At 45.7% G+C, this 21293-nt stretch overlaps 2 protein-coding genes across 8 annotated transcripts in view; one reads left to right on the top strand and one right to left on the bottom strand.

The window, feature by feature from the left end:
• The first annotated feature begins 23 nt into the window (after positions 1-23).
• On the top strand, positions 24-9732 carry shisa2b (shisa family member 2b). The gene is made up of 2 exons (XM_008307988.2): positions 24-1526; positions 6521-9732. Exons 1-2 carry the CDS (start codon positions 1223-1225, stop codon positions 7081-7083), a joined length of 867 nt encoding a protein of 288 aa, XP_008306210.1. The 5' UTR covers positions 24-1222; the 3' UTR covers positions 7084-9732.
• atp8a2 (ATPase phospholipid transporting 8A2) overlaps positions 9398-21293 on the bottom strand; it is a 53330-nt gene continuing 41434 nt past the window's right edge. For 4 of the 7 annotated variants that reach the window (XM_025054622.1, XM_025054621.1, XM_025054625.1 and 1 more), the window contains 4 exons: positions 20234-20308; positions 19767-19889; positions 19250-19328; positions 18836-19160 (listed from right to left, as the gene is read on the bottom strand). In XM_025054622.1, coding sequence (XP_024910390.1) covers positions 18892-19160; positions 19250-19328; positions 19767-19889; positions 20234-20308 — 546 coding nt within the window. In that variant the 3' untranslated portion in view covers positions 18836-18891. Of the gene's footprint in view, positions 10806-11372; positions 11465-14155; positions 14261-14659; positions 14749-16908; positions 17017-18652; positions 18710-18834; positions 19161-19249; positions 19329-19766; positions 19890-20233; positions 20309-21293 lie in introns of those variants that run through there. The other 3 variants (XM_008307990.3, XM_025054620.1, XM_025054623.1) reach the window with 3 other exon arrangements.

Genomic DNA, 21293 nt, shown 5'->3' with positions numbered 1-21293 from the left:
TACAGTAAATCTTTTAATAAAATAAATAAATAAAGAGCAAGTGTTTATTATGACCACTAGATGACAGTAGCCCTATACAAATATGTGTGTGGTGTGGTTTGTGGGTAAAATCTCTAACGCTGAATGACAAAGCTGCCTACACCGGAAATAGTGTCTTTTGTCTTCAAGAAATAAGAGCACAATTGTGATCACACAAGTTGTGAATTACAATTAATGTGAGGCCATGGAATAACAACGACAGAAAATGTATTTATAGGAGAATCGGTGGATTTTCAGACATTAATTAATATGTATTTATGCATGAATGTCTTTGCTTAAGAATCTAAAATTTAGTTGAGCACTAAGTGAAAAAAATGTCTTCAGAGCTCCATCCTTTAATAAATGTTGTATCAACTCTTTTTTTGATTGTGACGTTAATATATTTAAAGATATTCACGCGTAACATGCTCCGGAAATTGTATGTTAGTTATATGTAACTTGACGCTAGTGTCTCCGGGGGGGTTATCGCAGTAACGAGCAGAGGTGTGTTTATATGTGACTTTTTTTCACGCCCCTCACACGCTCATTGTGTGGTTCAGGCTGTTCAGGCTCCACTTCACTTCAGTTTGACTGAACTTCTCTGGGCTGACACATGACTCCACTGCCTGATCTCTGAGACACAACAATGACCACGGAGCCAGGAAAGTTTGGAGAAAAGTTATCTTTACGCACGGAAGTGTCGTTGGAGGGACTCAGGGGTATCAGCAGCTGTGCGCCCATGGATCAGGATCAAGCTACAAGTGGCTGTTTCTGTGCGTCCCTGTGGAGATTCATTTGAAGAGTCGGGAGGAGACTTAACTGGCTCACTTTCTGCCGGGGATGCATCGGTCTATCCTTGTTGGATTTACCACAGTTTAGAAAACTTTGAGCTGGAAACTGAAAAGTTCTTTGGCCTTTCTGTTAACTTTTTCTTTAAAGGTGAAAGGTGTGCTGAACAACCTTTGGATCTTAACACACACGCTGTGAAGTCGCGTTTGGTGACATTGGATCAACTTTTACGCACGCGATTTTTGCAGCAAATGACAGCTTTTACGTGGTTTGTTCCTCTCCCACTTTATTCTTTTTGCTCCATTCACCGATCCCAACAACCGCTTCACTTCCACCTGGTCAGACGCGGGGACTAAAAGCACCTCGCCGTCTCTTCCTGTGCGCCGGCGTGCGGCCGCGGGCCACCGGGTCGAGGATGCGGGTGGGAGGATTCCAGATGTCGGTCACCGTAATCATGGCACTCCTCATGGTCGTCATGAAAGTAAAGGCTAGCGGGGAATACTGCCACGGCTGGCAGGACACCCAGGGCGTGTGGAAGGAAGGGTTCCAGTGTCCGGAGAAGATCGACGGAGATGACGCGATCATCTGCTGCGGGAAATGTGAGCTGCGGTACTGCTGCTCCAGCACTGAGGCACGGCTGGACCAGGGCAGCTGCGATAACGACCGACAGGCGCAGGAGCCCGGGGCCGACAGCAAAGACAACAAGGAGTCTGATGCAGGTATGAGTCCATTATCTGTGTCTCTACACATGGAACGGTTTTCGGTTTTATCAGGTTCACTTCGATTTACGATATGATCACGATTAAAAACTCTCCAAGTTAACTCTCCAAGTTAATTTATATTGAGTTAAAAAAAGATTTTAGGTAAATCATCAAGAATCCAGTAGTCTGAACTGGAACAATTTTATATCTCTAATGTGTCAGTTGCAAATAAATGACCAGGACTGTATGTTGGAGAACTAGGGAACAATTTAAGGTCATGGTTTTGCTAACAATTTGGTCCTTTAACTGGATACAACCAGATATCTTCCAGTCCCTAGCTGCAGCATCTTCTCACTGTGCATTCACATGCTTTTTTTTTTTTTTTTAAAGAAAGAAATATTTCCAGCATGAGGTTCCACCATGCTAAATCCACTTTGTAACTGATGTTAAGTTGATAGATGACCGGAGCACTTGAGTTGAGACCTTAAATTTTCCTTGCTCTCTGCAAGGGTGTCGCAAATGGTTTGGCTACACTTCCATGAGAGTGGGAACGTGTTATCCACCATGGAACAATGCCATCACTGATTAGTTTTAGCCAAATCAGATACTAGCATAGTGAAAGACTTGGATAGGCCGGCTAACAAAATGTCTGTTTTTGTCTTGTGCTCGCTGTCTCAGACCTGAACTGTTCGTAATGTGAATAAAACATAAAACAGTTCTGGACTTGATAAAGAAGGAGTCTCAATTATTAAACTGAGCTTAGTTTTGAAATGACATTTGTCTTAGTACTTTTTGACCTGCCCACATTCTGACATGTGTGTAATCTAGTCTTTGTTTTTGGAGAGGATTTCATTAAAAGTGTGGGTGACTGGACTCCAGGCCTAGGGCACATGGACAGGATGTCTTAAACATGACACCGTGAATCGCAGACCCATTACAAACCCTGGCCTCTTCTCATAAAGCAGAAGTGAGCCACAGTTTCCTCCCTGTTCAGAGATTCATCTGCTGACCGTCCCGGTTGGCAGCGACAGCTGCACAGGAGACAGCAGACTCCTCCAGGAACCCGTTAACTGCACTCACAAATGGCATACTGTGCTGTGTCGCAGCACTTTATAAATAGCTGTGTTTGTTCTGGCCTGTAACAGTGCAAAGGGCTGCGCTTAGATCACGCTGTCCTCACGGGGATCAAGTTTGGGCTTGACCGGATCTTGGACAGTAGCTAACAAAAGGTACTGACAGCTCTGTTCATTAAAAAAAAAACGCAAATTGCATTATGTATCACTTCCTTTAAGATCCTCGGGGTCGTTTTCACATCAACCAGTGTTGAATGGACAGAACCCTCCCAGTGAAGACTGCCTCTGCTGTCAGGAAGGAGCAACCGTTCACACTCCCATTCACACCTACGGTCAACTTAGTCTGAACAATTAACCCAGTGTAAACAAACCTACACACAGAAGGAACACGTGACCTCCAGACTTCACAGACCACCAGGAATCAAACTGGTGATCTTCAAGAGCAACAACCACTCCTACACAGTGCGGCCCTATAGACCAGTGTTTTCCAACCTTTATTTTAAGTCACAGCACATATGTATCATCAGGAAACACCCTACGACACACCACCAAACAAAACTCTCATAAAAAGTATATGTAATGAAATACAATAATCCTCCAGTTTAAATGACCCCATGATTGACTAAAATCTCAGCCTGTTTAGTCAAAGACAACACTGATATACTGGCAGGAATTGAAGAAAGATATTTCAACATATCTGATTGTCTTTTTTTTTTAGTTTTCATAGGCACCTGCTGCCACCTAGCAGAAGAGCATTAAGTAATATATATAGAAGAGTAGAAGAGGGAGGAGTTACAGCTACACGCCATATATTTTGTCCCATTTACTTATATGGTGGATTCAGTGACTTAAAAACCAATCCTCCACCCTGCTGCCGTACAAATTCCCACATGTTAGCCATAAAAGCCTGCATCAATTTTTGAATATCCGAGAACATCACAGGCTCTTTTTAAATATTTCCCTGAAGGATAGTATGACTTCTTTTGGACCTGCAGCTATAATCTGTTATTTGCTAAAACTATCTGGCCTTATCACTGCAGGAAGAGGCATATACATTTCATTTAATGGCCCCAGGCCAAAATAACTTCAGGAAAAGCAGTTGTGTCCCCACCAAGAGTGAAGGAAATCATTTTTCCCATGCTCGGTCCATTCCTGTTTGGGTTTTTTTTTTTATTCCCTTTTCATATGTTTGCGGTGGATTAATCATACTGGAAAGATACACATTGGGATGTCAATGAGTCGCAGGCAGGAAATTATTAATGTGCTGGACATAAAGAAACATATGGTATTTAGGAACAGAGGAATGCCCGTGGGATAGCTGAGGGAGACGAGGGAGATTCCAGTCAGTCCACCACAAAGACTGTGCCCAAAACAAGAGCTTAGGAGAGACGGCTGCTGCTGCTGCTGCTGCTGCTGCTGCTGCTGCTGCAGGGCTACCAGCAACAGGTGTGAACCATTGTAACACTCAGCTGTTCATTTAAACCATTCAGGGTTAAAGGAATTACAGTACATTTATGTAAGAGGACACCTGACTACTCTACATTCATCACTTCATTTATGTACTTTCATGTACGACTGCATGTACATTTCCTAGTTTAAAGTAACGGATCTAATCTATACAAATCTATAAAACAGAATCACTTTTGGTTTTGGTGCTTGCTCAACATAGGATTTGCACCGACGACCCTCGGATCACAAGCCTGATCCTATAACATAGCAAGAAAATGAGCTGCTTCATTGGCCACACGCTGTTAGGTCATGAGGACAACTTTACAGGTCACAAGGACATATTTTTAATTTTCTGGTCAAAGTGCGGACTTCAAGGCCAAACATTTGTTTTGGCTCATAACCTCTCAGTGTACTGACAAATACTTTAATGTTTGACATGAATGTGACGGCTAAATGTCATTACATTAGCTTTGCTAGCTCTCTGAACCCTGGTTTGACCCATTACTATGCTAATGTTAGCAATCAGGGCTTCTCCTTAACTAATACTTTAATTTTTACCATTTGTACTGCTGTTATGACAACCGTTATTTCTAACAGTAGCAGTACTTCACAGAGACCCGAGCATTTTGGCCAGCATTTCTTCCTCTTAATGGTTAACTTTATTTGCCCCAGGCTTTAACCCCTGGTGTGCCGCAGTGTTTTATAAAGAAGTGCTGTGGAAAAAGGGCTGAACTAACATTAAAAGAAAGAATTAGCAGTTGCTAATCCTCAGCAGCCATGCAGAAACAGGGAGTGGAAACAGAGATGTGGAGACAGAGTCCATATAAGTGCAGGGAAAGCGGGGCAGTGAAAGGCTAACCGGGGCTTTTCTGCCCCTGTAACTTACACTGTATGTTATCCATACACAGTTCCACTTTAAACCTGTTTACTGGATGAGGTGCCTTGGCCTCTGAAGCCGACACCACCTCTCGTCAAAGGGGAAATAGGTCGAGGTCCTAGCGTGTTTCATGTGCCTGTGCATCCTTTGTCACCTGGAGCACAGCCAGGGCATGTCCTCCAGCTCTTAACAGGTTTTATGCTGTAATCCTCTGTAATACCCTGCTACTTTTGATGAGCATTTGTGAAAGGTTTCCCAAGGATGTGTTTCAAAGAGCACAGAGACAAAGGGAAACTGGAGCCTGCTGCCACCTCTCTCTCCTGTGGCGTACAGTTACACCTCAAAACACACGCAGTACATTCACGGCAGTAAATAAGTGCACCCCTCGTGGGAACAATAAAGCACAACTACTCACTTATAATGTAACGCATTGATTATTGTGACTGTGAGGTGTTTGTTTTGAGTGACCATGGGAATGAGCACTTGAGGAAAACGCCTCAGGAGTGTCCTCACCTTACCCGTCACGGCGTTTTGTGTCCAATATATTCATTCGTACGAGTCTGAGAATCACAAATGTGCAGCGGGGGTTCCAGAGAGTAAATGTTTTATCCTTCTGCCGGCATGTGTGTTTGCAGTTTGAGTTTTCAGAATCAATGAACTGTAATGTTTTCACCTTCAAAGCACATCATTGTTGATCGTACTTCAGTTTGTCGGCACACTTTCTGCTCACTCAGCACAACGCACAAACTCAAACACAGAAACTCTCACATAAAAATGTCAATTGGTTTTCCTGGCTAATAATGTTTCTGCTACAGTATCTGACCTGGCACATGACGCAGCAGTGGGTGGAAGAGTGATTTGCTGTTTTCAATTAAAATATACTGGAGGTCAGTGAGGAGGTATTGGCCAACTACTTTGATTTAGAGCAGTGAATTGCCCCCACATTCCACTCCATTAAATCAGTCAACTTTAATACCTTCTTTAAGATGAAGCCAAGCGGTGTATTTCAACTGGAGGAACGTATTTTCAAACGGCCTTGTCGTAAATAGTCGCAGAAAAAGCCGGGTCACAAATATCTGCCGACGGCCCGGCTTCAGAATGTCGTCCATAACACACACACATGCATCAGCAGGTCTGGACGGCGGGGGACACAGCGGGGTGCGAGGGATTAAAACAGATCAAACCCAAGTTAATAACTGCTAATGAGGAGCCCAGCCCAGTGCACTCTCATTCCTCTGCTCTGGTCCAGACACTCCTCTCTGCTCACACTGCTGCTGAACTGTCTTTCCCAATCTGCACTCACATGTAGGGGCTTTTCCTTGTGCAACAAAGCCCGGCACATGAATAGAAGAGTTGAAAGAGCTTTGAAGTGTAATGTTCAACTTTGTAAGTCAGTGTGCTTTGAATAACGTTAGAGAAACTGAATCGCTGAGTTCCACTGACTAGAGCTGGACGTTTAGCAAACATGTCAGCACCACTGAAACAGCAATAAAGCAAGTCACGCCAACTCCCCAAGATGATGTGGACGTAGAATCTGGAACTGATTATATTGTCACTAAAAGGGGTCTTTTTTTTTAACATATTTTCTTCTTCTTCTCTGTCTATATTTGTAGTTCCCATCTACGTGCCCTTCTTGATTGTGGGCTCCGTGTTTGTGGCATTCATCCTGGTGGGATCCGTGGTCGCCGTCTGCTGCTGCCGTTGCCTCCGACCCAAACAGGAACTGTCATCTGGAGGGGCGACAGGAGGTGGGGCCGGCAGCGGACGTCTCCTCGAAACCATCCCAATGATGGCCAGCACTTCCCGAGGCTCCTCGTCCCGCCAGTCCAGCACCGCCACCTCCTCCAGCTCCTCCGCGCCGCCTTCCGCGCCCCGCCCCGCCCCTCCCCCCCTCATGAGAGCTCAAGCCTCTTGCTGCCTGCCGCCTGACGCCAGCGTCTTCGTCAACATGCCCACCAACTTCTCCGTACTCAACTGCCAGCAGGCCACCCAAATCATGCCCCACCAAGGACAGTTCCTGCACCCGCAGTACATCGGCTACGCTCACCCCGTGTCTCCCACTGCTGCCTTCCTGGACCCCATCCAAGGAGGGTACAGGCCAATGCAGTCGCCGTGTCCTCCCACGGGAGGCTCGAGTGTCACCGGTGACCAGAAATACCCTCCTCTGACGGTGTGATGAGAGGCCAACACGCAGACCACTCTGCCAATGACTTTTGTGAAGTTAAACCTGTGAGGCTGCATTAGAGACCTTTGGAGAGGCTGCCAACGTGGAAAAAAGAAAGGCAGGGAGTCAAACTCACACCAAGGACTCATAAAGCCATTGCTGGCAGCGGGGCCTGCCTGACTTCTTGTGTGTGGTGTGTCTGTTTAAGTGTGTCATACGTGACCTCTTGCCAAGCTGGAATGAGCTAAGCTCCGTGTATGGTGGGGTTGGATGGATGAATAAACAAGTTTCTGTCTGGAGATGCAAACATTGGGCTGAATATCTGAGCGTTACACTGCCCAGATGTGTGATAGCACACAGCCCACTGCTGCCTGCAGCTGAAATATAGACTGTGTGTGTTAGTGTTTGCATGTATGTGCAGAGAGAGTGAGAGAAAAAGTTTGTTGGCTTGTATTCGCCTGAATGAATGATGTATGCTTGATTTATAGCAATGAATTGTATGAAAAGTGGCTTTTTCAACATCGCAAAAAAATCTACGACCACAGGCTGTGTTTATGCCGTGTGCATATGTGGTTTATACACTACAGAATATATGTTTGTGTGGAGACGTTTGTACGGTGCGTCTGGGAGAGTGTGAAGTGTGCAGGGCTGCGGTCGTGTGAGTAACTGTGAGTGTGTGATGGGAAATGCAGGTGGTGCAGTGTGAACGGCAGTTGCGATCTCCCTGCAGAGCAATTAAACTCAAATGAAGCGGAGGCTGGACGCAGACTGTGACGCTACACCTTCCTGTACAAACGCCCTCAAACCACCCGAAAAATCTAGGCAACAGAGAGAGAGGGGGTGGGGGGGGCAGTCCTCGGGGTCAAACAGCCTGAGGTGGAAGCAGAAAAGATACAAAAATGAAAGAAAGCTCATGCACGGCCGGTGGTTAATGTAGCTGACCGGTGTGAGAGTGTGACAGTGGGGGAGTGTGTGGCTGCCCTCGGAAGATTAGAGTTAATTATACAGTGAAAACTGCCAAATGCCCCCTTCACTTCTCTGCTCTGAGTGTGTGTGTGTGCATGTGTTTAACTCTCCCCACGTTCAGTGCATTAACAGAGGGCACAGGCAGCTCCGGGGCAGCTTTGAGTCATTACTTTCCACTTAACACGAGGCTCAGAAACGTTGGTTATTGGTTGTAAAATAAAGAATAACAATAAAAAGGATGTTTCCGCAGCATATTCACAGAACTGCTGGGCAGCTGGGAGGTACTGGTGACCGGTAATTAACGGTGAATCTGCAGCCTGAGAAACGTGCCGCTCCACTGAGCGTGCAGCCTGACATGTCCCACTACACTATTACTAAGACCAGTCCGTCTGTGACTGGTCTCCAACGTCTGCACCCGTCGGTGAGGTGCAGCAGGCAGCTGCTACCAGGAGTGGGCAGAAGAATCTTGGGTCTAATGAGTTCGTTGATATGGGGCTGACACTTTTCATGTGAATGGATTTTGACAATAAACAACTTTTAAACCACAAAAAAAAGTGTTTCAATTCATGCGTTACAGTAGGAATTCACCGTGGAACAAAATGTCTCAACAAAAGCAGTTATTTTCTCTAAACCTTTGATTGGAGTTGATGTTACTGAGGGACAAATGTTGTCACACCAACACTTGGCGTAAAGGCTTAGTTAATAGGTGTAAGTCTGTCTAATGAATAGCTTTACAAAAGAATCGTATCTGAGAGGCCAAATCCCCGTTAAACACCGTGTTAAGCTGTTGAGAAACACTAAGTAGAAACATTCACAGACGGCTGAACAAATATCAGTCACGTCACCAGGAGAAGGAGGTGTAAGAAACCACAACAATGGACACTTTAAATCTGTGGCTGTGTAGAAGTGAACCTTTGGCAGGAACCCCGCAGGAACCTCGGCTGCAGTAATGCAGAGAAGTCGCTGGGGAGGAGGTGAAACGCACAAAGGGCTCTCTGGGCCCTGCTCCGCCGCGCTCCGATGGATTCTCCATACTGGAGCAGCTGTGGCTGGTTTGGGCTGGGTCACATCCAGAAAGGTGGGTGGGAACGGGATCTCCAGTTGGACTGCGTTGTCCGGCGGCTGGGGTGTGCATTAATGGTTTAACGGTCCATCTCCATCGACTCTCCTGAGGTTAGAGAGAGAGCGTGGGAGAGGTGTGATGGATGGCTCTGTGAAACTGTGCGTTTAACACAAACCCTTTTTGTTCATTTTCAAGCATAAAATAAAAATCCAAACCTTCAGTGCAGACACAGTTCGACACAGACAGACGTCACCGTGGAGCTGGGAGCCACGGTAACATTCAACAGACGGAGACGTGTTTTTGTCAGGCCATGGATTGATTAGATTTAATGATTAGGACTTGAGTGGACACCTCCCTCCCTCCCCTCCTCTGTCTTCCACCACTGCAGGCCTGCATTCCTGAAACAGTGTCTTCAACACAGAGCAACAATAGACTCTACACTCAGACAATGGCCAGAGCCAGAAAAACACATGATGCAGGCGAGAGTCCCAATCCGGTCCCTTCTGTTTCAACGCCGATGAGCAGTAGTTCAAATGTTCCCTCTTGGACTTGTTGTGACACATGGATACAAAAACAGGCAGAGAAAAAAAACTGATATACAAACACGTGTACACTGACTTCACTTAAAAAAAAAAACAACAACAAAACAAAGGTACAGGTCCTGTAAAGATTTCAACACAAGTGAAGGAGGAAGCGCTGACGCCAGGCGTGCTGACTGTACCTCAGCTGACGGAGCTGGACAGAGGAGGTCGTCACAGTTGGAATGGAGCACACAGAATGGAATTTTCAGTGCAGACGAGGATGAGGAGGTGTGAAGCAGAGGAGAGACGTGAGGAAGCTGCAGAGAGGCAGCTGGGGATGGAGAGACAGGAGGATCGCAACGGAGCCTGAGGAGGAGTCAGGTCCAGGTTGGGATCTGCCTTCAGCCTCAGCCACGTGTGTGTGGTGTACGGCAGTGAGGAGACAGAGTCAGGCCTGGAGCTGCAGCTGACCTCCGGTGGTCCGCCTCAGGCTTCTGCCTCATCTTCTTCAGGAATCCTCGTGTGCGTTTATTTTCACACCCTCCCCAATTTTATGTCAGTATGTCGTGACATCACAAGAGGAAAAGTGGAAGAAACTGTGGAAATGAGCGCACGGACACACACACGCACACACACACACACGTACAGAACCACAGGTGGGCCAGTGCATGCAGACGTACATGCACAAAGAGATACTGACACGTGAAGATGCAAACACACACTTGAACACACACTTGAACACACAGCGGGTAGATTCAAATCCTACAGGGTTATATGTGGATGTGGAGAAGTCTGAGTTTGACTTGTCATGTCTGTGCATGGATATGATTACTCATGCCTGCGCAGCTTGGTAAAGTTTGTTCCGTGTGTTTGGCCCGGTTCCTTCTCTCATATTAGTCCTCCATGCACGAGCGACGGTCTCCAGGTCTGACCATGACCCCTGCCCCAGACGAGGGGTCAGGTCACAGTCCCTCCAAGGCCACAGCAGGGCTCCACCACCCGGGGTCAGGGGTGGTATATGAGTCTGTCTCTGCTGTCGCCCTGATGACTGTTGCTTTGGTGAGCCAAAGTCTTGGCCGAGGGGCGGGGCTAGAGGCTGGGGCGCTGGCGGGTGGTGTCGTAGGAGCGGACAACCTGGGACTGGGACACCACGCCGTGCTCCTCCTGAGAGAAGGCGTAGCCATCTGAGGAGACAGAAGGACGGACGTGAAATGAAAGACAGAATCACTACAACAGATGTTTATGAGTGGAAGGGTTTATCAATGGGAAAAAAATCCACAGGGATCCAGTAATGCAGCTCAGAGGAAACTTCCAGAAGAGGTGAGAGGTCGTGAGGTCAGGATCGACCTGCAGGGGGAGGCTCACTGATCGAAGTTACACATTTGTAAAGAACAATTTGCTTTTTTATATTTGAATATAGAATATTTTGAGACCAGAATGCAGGAAGCCCCTCCTACAGGTCTGTGCTGTTACTGCATCTGGAACTGCGATACAGTATTTATGATACTTGGACAAATACTCTTAGTGGTTTCAAGTGTAAGAAGAGTTACATCTGTCTCTAAGTGACATCACTTTTCGGCTTCATTACATATTTGGAAGATGGTGTAAAAGAGGTTTAAAAAATGTCAACGATAGCAACTGTTAAACTGTTGTTGTTAAACTAATATGTGATTTTTGTTTTGTTTGACAAAGCACGACAGCTCAGTCTAAAGTGAATCAATATTCGTATGTTTCCTGAACAGGACACTCACGTGACACGGTCTGCTGCACCGAGTTCGATCGTCCCACACTTGAAGGTGTTTTCCTAAAGACTCTTGTCAGCAGATGGGCTCGTTCGTTTAGACTGAGGACGAAATCGGAGGCAAAGTCAGCGACCAATGACAACACACGGGAAAACAAACACCAAGACAGCAGAAATATCTACTACCAACACAACTAGACACCGAAAAATACACTTTAGTCAAGTCCAGAATATACAGATGATGATTCTATATATATATAAAATACATATTTTAAGGATTTCATGTTTTCTTCAACATTTAAGAAAATTCCCAGAATAGTCTTGACATTTAACTTTCAATTTTTACAGTGAAGTCCGTTAGACATTTTCAGTGAGGATATACTCTTCCTCTGTACTGCAACTTTATGGGTTTTGTCAATATTTTATGTCTTAAATGAAGTCAGTCGGCTAGTTGGTAACATTTTCCTGGAGTCGAACACACACGAGCAGTTAAATCAGGAAAAAAGTAGAACTCCCCTTCAGTCTGTACCACAGAGTAGAAACACCACTGCACCAGTGAAAAAAAAAAAAAAAAGTAAAAGTGAAATTAAGAGCAGAGAGTCGGTAGAAGGTGGATTTGATTCTGACTGCTTCTGACATTCAATTCAAGCCAACAGTAATTCATAAACTGCCTGCGGGGCAACAGGACATCCACAGTGAAACCATTCCTCACTCCTCACTCCTCTCTCCTCTCCTCTTGACTCCTCCCTCTGCATCCAGAAGACTGGACCCTCTGTTCCGAGACCACACGCCGTCACAGCTCCTCTCTTTGCCTGACCAAAAATAACTAAGCCTTTTCCAGATTTTTCAACACAAATGCAAGAATGCATGCACACTTTTTACCTTTTCACGGCTTAAGTCTCAAAATGTGAAGCAAGTATTAGGGGGTTGCTGGGTCAGGGAGTTGTTCTGTCAGTTTTATGCATTAGAGCACATTTTCTCCCTTATCTGAGAAAATGGAGCAATAAATTCACACAGGGGGGGTTTCCCTTACAGCGGTCACGATGATCAGTGGAGCAGTTATGGGAAAAAAAAAACTCAGCTTCCCTGAGTTCAGGCAGTCAGGAAATTCTTAACACTGAATGTGACTGTTGGGAACTGAGTGTAGTGTGAAAAAAAGAAGAGGAAAAATGAGGAGAGGCTCAGAAGTTTGTCCAAACAGGATTTTTGGGCCAAAAAGAGGACGTCTGTTAAAAACATGACAGCGATGAATAAATGTTTAAAGACCAATGTGGAGGCTGGACCAATGAATGAAAGGCTCACGCATGAGTACGCCTCACGTCGTTCGTTCCCCATCGGCGATGTCAGTGTCAGCGAGACGACCTTTCTGATTCAAAACGGTTCTGAGGATGTGCTCGGTTTGAACTCCCCCTCTGAGACAGCTCCTGCTCTCTCCTCTCCTCTCCTCTCCCCTCCCCCCCCTCTCCCCTGCCTCACCCCCCCCCCACCCCCCCAACCTCCTCTCCATTTTTGCTCAATTTCCTCCCTGCCTTTTCTGACTTTGCTAAATGAGCAGGACTCTGAGGATCCAGGAATGAGATGCCGGGTCAGTCAGTGTGGGGGCGCTGTAATAAGACCGTAATAGAGGAGGACCGTGGTTAAACACTCCTCACCCCTCAACCTCAAGACATCCAGAACCTTCAAAATCTGTGGGTTAAATAAAGTACATTTTTGCTTTATTATTTATTACCTGTCTGTTCTACCTGCACTGGGACTCGATTAGCATCGCTGCTAAAACCTGGGAAAAGACTTAAATACCGCAGATGGTCAATGTTTTATTCTGAACTGTCCCGGTCAAAAATTAAATTGCATTAGGATGAAAAAAAAAACCAGCCTCTACCACAGATCACCTGGCTCTAACACATGTCCAAACACCACAGCACAGACACGGCTAAGCCACAGTGGTGGAGGAACTACAGACACGTCCAGTGAACACACCAGATCTGAACAGCAGCTCAAATTCATCCACCTACGACGTCATCCAGGTGAAGGAGTGGATACAGAGAGAGAGAAAAACAACTGTGAAAATTCACTCCAAGGCACAGGTCATCAGAGGTCAGAGGTCAGAGAGTCCACACACTAGGGAAACTACCTGTGTTACTACATGTGTCAGCTGTGGCTCTACGGGACCTCAGCTGTGGCTTCGGCTCTGAGGACGGTGCCGCAGAGGGAGGGAGGAAAAATGTTTACTTTATACAAAAACATAAAACATTTTTGATGACGGTCGTTGTCACAGGGAACCAGAAGTTAAGACTCAGGTGATGAAAAGAGGGCTTTCAGTACAGACGCAGGGTGAAATACATTTTTACCTCAATGAATAAAATCAACACCTGTTTAAGAACATGTTACTACAGGAATATGTTCAATGCCACACATAAAAAAGCTTCATTTTCACACAAAGCTCCGTAGAGGAAATCAGTGCTTTTATACCACAGACTTCACTCATCAACCATGACGTCAGACGAGGTGCAACAGGTGCAACCAAAGCACCTGTTAGTGAGAGTAGCCTCTGTTGGACGGAGCTTTTGTTAAAAGTTTTCACCTAAGGGAAGTAACTGTGTCTCACTCTGGTTCCCAGTGAAGATGATACCAGTTGTTCCTCTGAACCCCCTGACCCATCCACAGACTAAAAACACATTGTCAATAATACTGGAAATAAATATTTTTAATATATATATTTTTTAATTTAAAAACCCCATATGCTGTTATGACATATAACAGTTTAAACTGCCTCCCTCAGAGACTTCCATTTACCTGCGTCCGCTAGCGTCTCGTAGAACAGCTGCTCCGGGGTCAACAGCTCGAGCCTCCAACTCCTGCACCTCCTCTAGAAGAGATTTTCTCACTGTACGACGAATTCTGCACAATAAAAAGTGTTGTCACCCTCAGACACAAGTGATTCAAAGTATAAAGAGTGTGTAAGTGTTGACACTGACTCCATTTGGGTTCAGTAGTCTGTGTATGAATAAAAAAAATAAACTAAAACTAAACTAAAAAGATTATCAGAGCTGTTGAGGAAGATCTTTGCGAGTGTCTTTCTTCAATTCCTGACATCAGTCTTGTCTTCAACTAAACAGGCTGATATTTTAGTTTTAGATTTTTGTTTGGTGGTGTGTCGTGGGGTTTTTCCTGACGATATATATGTGTCGTGGCTCAAAAAAGGTTAGGTAAACACTGGTCTATAGTATATATAGTTTATAGTATATATATGTATACAGTATATATAGTCTAATGGTCTAAAGTATACATAGTACTTACGCAGTCCAGGCATAGTCTTTGAGTAAACACGCAGCAGGGACCAGGACCAGGCCCAGCCAGAAGTACCAGCACTGCATCACACTGCCAGCCTGCGATGACAACACAGGGGCCATGTTTACATCACTTTCATGTCAATGCCGCTCAGCATGAAGTCATTTTTTTTTCCATCATTAACATGAGTAACATGTGGTGAAGGCAGTGAGAAATGTGAGCCGGCACAAAGAGAAGGAAGGCGTAAAGAATCAGAGTTATTCAGAGTCCGATGCTGGTAACGTTAACCAAACATCTTCCACAGCTTTCCCACACCACAGCATCTGAACCGCAAACTGGTTTTAGCACCGTATTCCCAGAGCTGAAATATAACGCTTCAACAAGGGCTGGAGAGATAAAAATGTGACCAAATAACCACAGATCACTTCTACCTGCCCGTGCAGCTGCAGCCTGTCCCACTGACCTTTGACCCTCAACTTCAGACCAGCCCCTGGGATTAATCATGCCTCTGACCGATGTCTCAATTCATCCGTCTGTCCGTCTGAGTCCCCCCACATGTCAGTTCCTCCTGTGACCGCTCTCTTTTCATCTCACTTTTCCTCCACTCTCTTCTATCGTCTCGTTCTTTCTCTTCCTATAAATCCTTCCCGTCTTTATGAGAAGAGGGCAGAGGGATTTATAAAGTAAAAATCCTTCTGGATTTCTACAAGAGCTGCGTGCTGCTTCACAAGCTTTATTCTCTACGACTCTAGGCGTGAACCTTTACGTCAGGAGCCGCACTTTATTCACCGTGACATCTTTAAATGCTACTTTACAGCCAGTGTCATGTTCTTCCCATGTCGTGCAATTGGATCCAGAGACAAAAGACATTATGTTCCCTGGTGGAGGAGAGGAAAATAATTGGAAAAACCATTATGTACAAATCCTGCAGCGCAGCTGGAAACGACACGGAGCAGATTATCCCGACGTGTTCATTGTTCCTCCGTGTACATCGCCTACACGCCGAGGAACACGGCTCTTTTTTGTAGCAGCGCTGGATTCTTTTCTTCAGAGCTCGTATTAATGTAGAATAAAACTGTACTGTAAATTATATTCCTACGTTTTGACAGGTTGACTGAGAGAAGTGCAGCATTCAAAGTCTGTTTCACTGCAGGAGCAGGACGGATATACAGTGTATTAACGACCACGTGAGCCAATGACTGTGGTGGTTTTCCCATCAGTCCAAATTCACCTGTCAATCAACAACCAAATCTGTACTTAATGTCAAAATATCATTTCCATTCATGTATATGTATATATATATATATATATATATATACATATACAGGGCCATCAAACAAATATTTATCTTGTATTTAATCATGATTAGTCATGATGTGATGAATCCAGATTAATCCACAGCTACATTGAAATACTCATATGAAAAACGATCCCCTGCTGGGACCCCCCCCCCCAACATACACATGCACAGGGTTTTTCTTTTTAAAGGAAGTTATTTTCATGACTGTGTCCCCTGTGAACAGATGAATATACAAACGTTAAGAGCTGAGGGTAATAAGAGAGGTACTGGGGGGGTTAAGGAGGGGCAACAGAGGTTGGTGGGGGGGATGTGGTCGAGTGTCTCTGACTGTTCCTCAGTCAGACGGAGCAGCTGCACAGATATTTGACCGCATTCCTGATTTCTGACACAAATTGAATTAATGGGTTGAGGGCAGTTGAGACGGCCCGTATTCCCTTCCCGTATCCACCCGGTGGGGGCGCCTCACCTCACCCCCTGCTGATATAGCCAAACTCTAAAATGAGTCTCTCAATCAAGGGGTCTGAGTGTAGACCGCCCCCACTAAACCCTCATCGTCATCATCGTCATTATCGTCATCATCGTCATCACCCGCTGCAGCAGCAGCAGCAGCAGCAGCAGCAGTTGCAGCAGCAGTCCTTTGAATCAACACCTCCACAGAGGCCAGTAAAAGAGTGGGGGCTCGGGTGACATGCAGCAGGTGCGGGAAGCCTGGTGAGAGGAGCAGGAGGGGCGTAAATCTCCCCGTTGGGTTCCTGCGGAGGGAACGTGGAACACCCAAGGGGTGAGTCTCTCAGGCGCCACGAAGTGGACGCTGAGGAACAGGGAGGGGCAGGTGATGAAGGTTTGAGGGAAGGAGATGTTGAGGGCAGGGGGCTATTTTAACCCCCCATCGACCTCCTGTTAATGAAGTGAGTGACACGTGTCCACAGAGACACAGAGAGAGGGACGGAGGACTTGCCTGGCCCAGCATGTCGGGGGCAATAGGGATATTGGGCCAGATGGCCGAGTAGACGGCGAAGAAGACCATCCAGAGCGCCATGCTTCCCCAGACCGCCAGGTGAGAAAACTACAACAAAGAATGAAAGGAGAGGGATTGTGGGTAGAGATTAAGACACAGGGCCAGGAGACAGCGTGAGGTCAAATAGTTCACATACAGCTCAGCCCAATATAGACAACCTTTCCCTCCCTGCGTCCCTCGTCTTCATCCTGCCCTCTGTGATCTGCTGTAAGTGGACACTGTGTGAATTCCACGGAGACCTGGCTTCATTACTGCCAGGCTGTTGTGTGGACAGCTGAATGGACAAAGGTGTCGGTGCTCCGCCGTCCATCCTGTCACTCCCCCCTCTCACCCCTCCCTTCTACTACGGCAGCATTGATTTACATGGTGTCAGGACCTGAGCTACTGTGGTGGTGAAGTACTACACACACACTCTGCTGGTTTGAATGTGATCACAGTGGGGGGCGGGGGCCAAACACTGGTCCAAACATTTACTATAAAATGTGAAGAAAAAAAATAAAAGTCTAAATTTCTAAATTATCACATACAAGAAGAGGTCTCTACCAAAGAGTATATCAGTTTGTACTATAAAACATATTACACCAAAGTATAATCTGAATACGTAAAAAGTATTTTATAAAAAACTAACTAAACACTCTCTAAAATCAATATAGTATTTAAATAGTATACTTTTAATTATTATCAGTACAGCTTCTGTAACCATCTTAAAATAGTTAATATTTAATTAAATTTGTGTCTTATTATAAGTGAAGTAAAAAAAGCTGCACCTCATGTTCCTCATCTTGTTTAGAATCTTTATTGCTACAGCGTCGATAAAACTATAATTTCTTTGAAATTCATTAGGTTTGAGTTACTGCTTCTGTTGGTTTGGTCACAGCAGCGTCCATATCAAGTATCTGTTTTTTTCTGGATTGTAAGGAGGTCGGAACGCTGCCGTCTGTTGACGATCAGCGACAGCGACTCAGTGTCGTTTATCAACAGCTCCAAGTGCTAACGTCATCAGTGTCATGTGTGATGTTGGACTGATGTCAGGAAACACGGTTCATAAAACTTTATCTTTGTCTACACAAGTGATTTTAAAGCTTTTAGGCAGAGGGGGCGCTCCAGGAAACTTTTTTTTAAAATTCTCAACCCTTAAAAAGTCTCTGTATCATTGAGTTTCCAGATAAGAAAAACTACTGTCAATGAATCACATTTCACGTTAAATCAAATCATCTGTACTCTGGTATGCACAAACAGTAACTGATGCTAAGGTGTTAGCTGTTCAGCTCCTTTTCTCACAGGTTTTATCTGCTTCCACAAACTCAGCACTTCTCGGCGCGTCTTCGCCGTGAAAGCGTTCTGAGTGACGTTAATGGTTAGAAAGTGCTCTAGTATCAATAGTTGGACATTTTCCAACTCGGCTATCCACTGGATAAAGTTGAAATATTGCACGGGGCTAATGGAAAAAAAAAGAATTACACTCAGACACTCTGTGGAGGGAAAGGTGCAGGGAGCTGCAGTTTCAGAAACCTCAGGCCGTGAAGTATGGAGACGAGGGTGAAGTTCTCACTCTGAAATAGAACTGGACCCCCCCCCCCCCTGCCCCCCCTCCTGTTTCCCCTCACCTCCTCTTTATTTATCAACTGTTGAGTAAAATACAGTGCATGTGGTGTGGCATCTTAGAGTGTGTTAATGTTCCTACCCTGGTCCAGGCGGGGGGTTCCATTCCTTCTTTTTTAAACAATGTTAATAACACGCACTGTACACACAACACACACACACACACAAAAAAGAGGAAAAAATGGCATTAGTTCTCTGGCAACCGTGGAGATAATAAACATTAATGCTATAGTAAAGTCAGCAATGTCTGCTACGATAATCAGGACCCCCACAGGCACCGGCAGTCCAAACACACGCCCACACACTGATATTCACAGGAGACTAAAGGGAGTAAAACGATAGTGAGACTGTGTGATGGAAGGTGAATAGAAAGAAGAGACGGATGACGAGCAGAGGAGACCGACTGGCTAGACAGGACAGATTGACTGGAGACTGTGGACGACTGTGGGGAAGCTGAGCTCCGGCTGCAGCGTACGGCAAACACACAAACAAAACAAGAAACACCGCACACACCGGTACGGGGCTTACCGTGTACACCATATTTCCTACGAACAGGTAGTCGTTTCCATGGCCATTCTGGAAGGGGGAGTCTGCAGGGGGTGGGGGGAGTGACACAGATGTGGTGAGACAGAGAGGTGGTCACCTGGTCATAGCTGCAGCTCTTCTGTGTGAGACTCACCGTGCTCCAACATTTTCAGTGGAAACCAGAAGAGAATAATTGAATGAATCAGTGCGTTGATGCAGTGTCCCCAAAACACCTGGAACACACACACACACACACACAGGAGCAGAGCGTGAACTGACACTGTGTCCATGCCATCAAACCTGTCTTCCACACACACACACACACACACACACACACACACACCGTCGGTGGGGAGGCTTGCTGGAGCTCACCCTCTAAAATGAAAGACTTTCTTATTCTGCCCTTATGAATCTCATTACAGGTCGTCATGGAAACGCCCCGGTCTTCGTGCCACTTGTTTACTCGCTGGCGTGCCAAACAAACACGTTGGCATCGCTCGCCGTCCCTCAGCGCAGCCACAAGGTGTGAAGAGTGAACCAGTGACAGATTGACTTTGAGATGCACCACACGGTCAGTGTGTGTGTGTGGTGTGTGTGTGTGTGTGTGAGAGCGCTTGAAAGAACGGTCAAATCAGACAGTGACTGTGTGTGTGTGTGTGTCTGCCCCGTACCCTGGTGTTGAAGCCCGCGGCATTCTGGGTAATACGGTAGAGCTGCGGGAAGCGGAGCATGTTCTGCTGGCTGCACGGCCGGTCAAATATACCCAACGTGAACGGAGGCAGTGCAGTGAAAATCTGTGAAACACACACACACACACACACAGACAGAGACATTTAGGAGCGTTAATGCACGTCATACGTCAGCGGTGTTCTTAAATACACACTGTCACTGTGGCTGGATGACGATCACATGACCTGGACTAAAAGACTTCAGTTAATGTTTTAAAGATGGGATTATTTGGACTCAAACATAAAACACACACACACACACTCTGTCTCTGGTCAGTGGGGCGTCCTGTGATAAGGAGACAACGTGAAGTGAGATTGATGGAGTGATTATTAATTATCAGCTGTTTAACACAGTGGAGGGACGGGGTGAGACGGGGTGAGACGGAGAGGGGGACAGGGTGGAAACTCACCACATTGTAGAGGCCTATACACCAGCGCTCAAAGAGGATCTGCCCCGAGAAGCCGTTCACGAAGGCAAACCAGAGCTGGAAGACAAAGACAGTGGTCAGAGTGGACGAGGACAACAACAGTGGACGACGAATCTGCTGTTAGAGAAGAGGGGGCTGTGAAAATGGACGGAGAAAACAGACGGAGAAAACAACTGCCCCTGTGAAAAACATGAACAGTGGAATTAACCGTCTATGTCATAGGTGTCAAACTCAGGCCCGCGGGCCAAATCTGGACCCTGGTGTAATTATATTTGGCTGCAAGATCAAATCAAATGTGTATTAGAGCTGGATGCATGATATTACAGCACACTCATTTTTGGCTGTTCTTTTGTTGGTCTGTTAAAATAGATTTATATATTAAGCTTTGGTTGTTACAGATTCAAATTTTATGTCAATTTTTAAGTTTGTTGCCATATGAAAAAAAAATCTACCTTGGACAGAAGGGAGCACATGCAGAATTCCAGTAAATTTTAAATAAATATTGAAAATCGTCCCATAATCTTGTCCCAGTTTTTAATTTTGAGCCACTGTGAATTTGAGTTTGACAGCCCTGGTCTATGATGTTCATTCTATTTCACGTCACTGAGTCAGTTTATTTAAAAAATAAAAAAAGTTAAATCAACTCTTGATTTCACAAGTTTGAGACAAAGTTGATGAAGGTTTTGACCAAACCCGTTTCCTCTGCGTCACAGTTATACTACAGTTATACAGTACTACGTTGGTGTACTCTGTGTGTACTTCCTGCAGCTCCGTTAAACCTCGTACACAACGTTTTTACAGCATTCTTTACGCAGCTTGAGGCCGGCGCTGAAACCACCGTCTTCACTTTATACAAGTTAAATTACAAAAACAAAATGCCAAAGTGTCACTCTGCCCACGGCAAATGTTCGTTAGCGCCGGCTTTTTTCACGTCTACACACATACACACACAGACACAGACACAGACACACACACGGTATGGATGCAGACACTGGCTGATCACAGGGCTGATAGTGAAAATGTTTGGGGCCACTGCTGGGAG

Source organism: Cynoglossus semilaevis, chromosome 3, assembly GCF_000523025.1.
Source record: "Cynoglossus semilaevis isolate Cse_v1.0 chromosome 3, Cse_v1.0, whole genome shotgun sequence".
Taxonomy (NCBI): domain Eukaryota; kingdom Metazoa; phylum Chordata; class Actinopteri; order Pleuronectiformes; family Cynoglossidae; genus Cynoglossus; species Cynoglossus semilaevis.
This window is presented reverse-complemented; position numbering and strand designations above follow the sequence as displayed.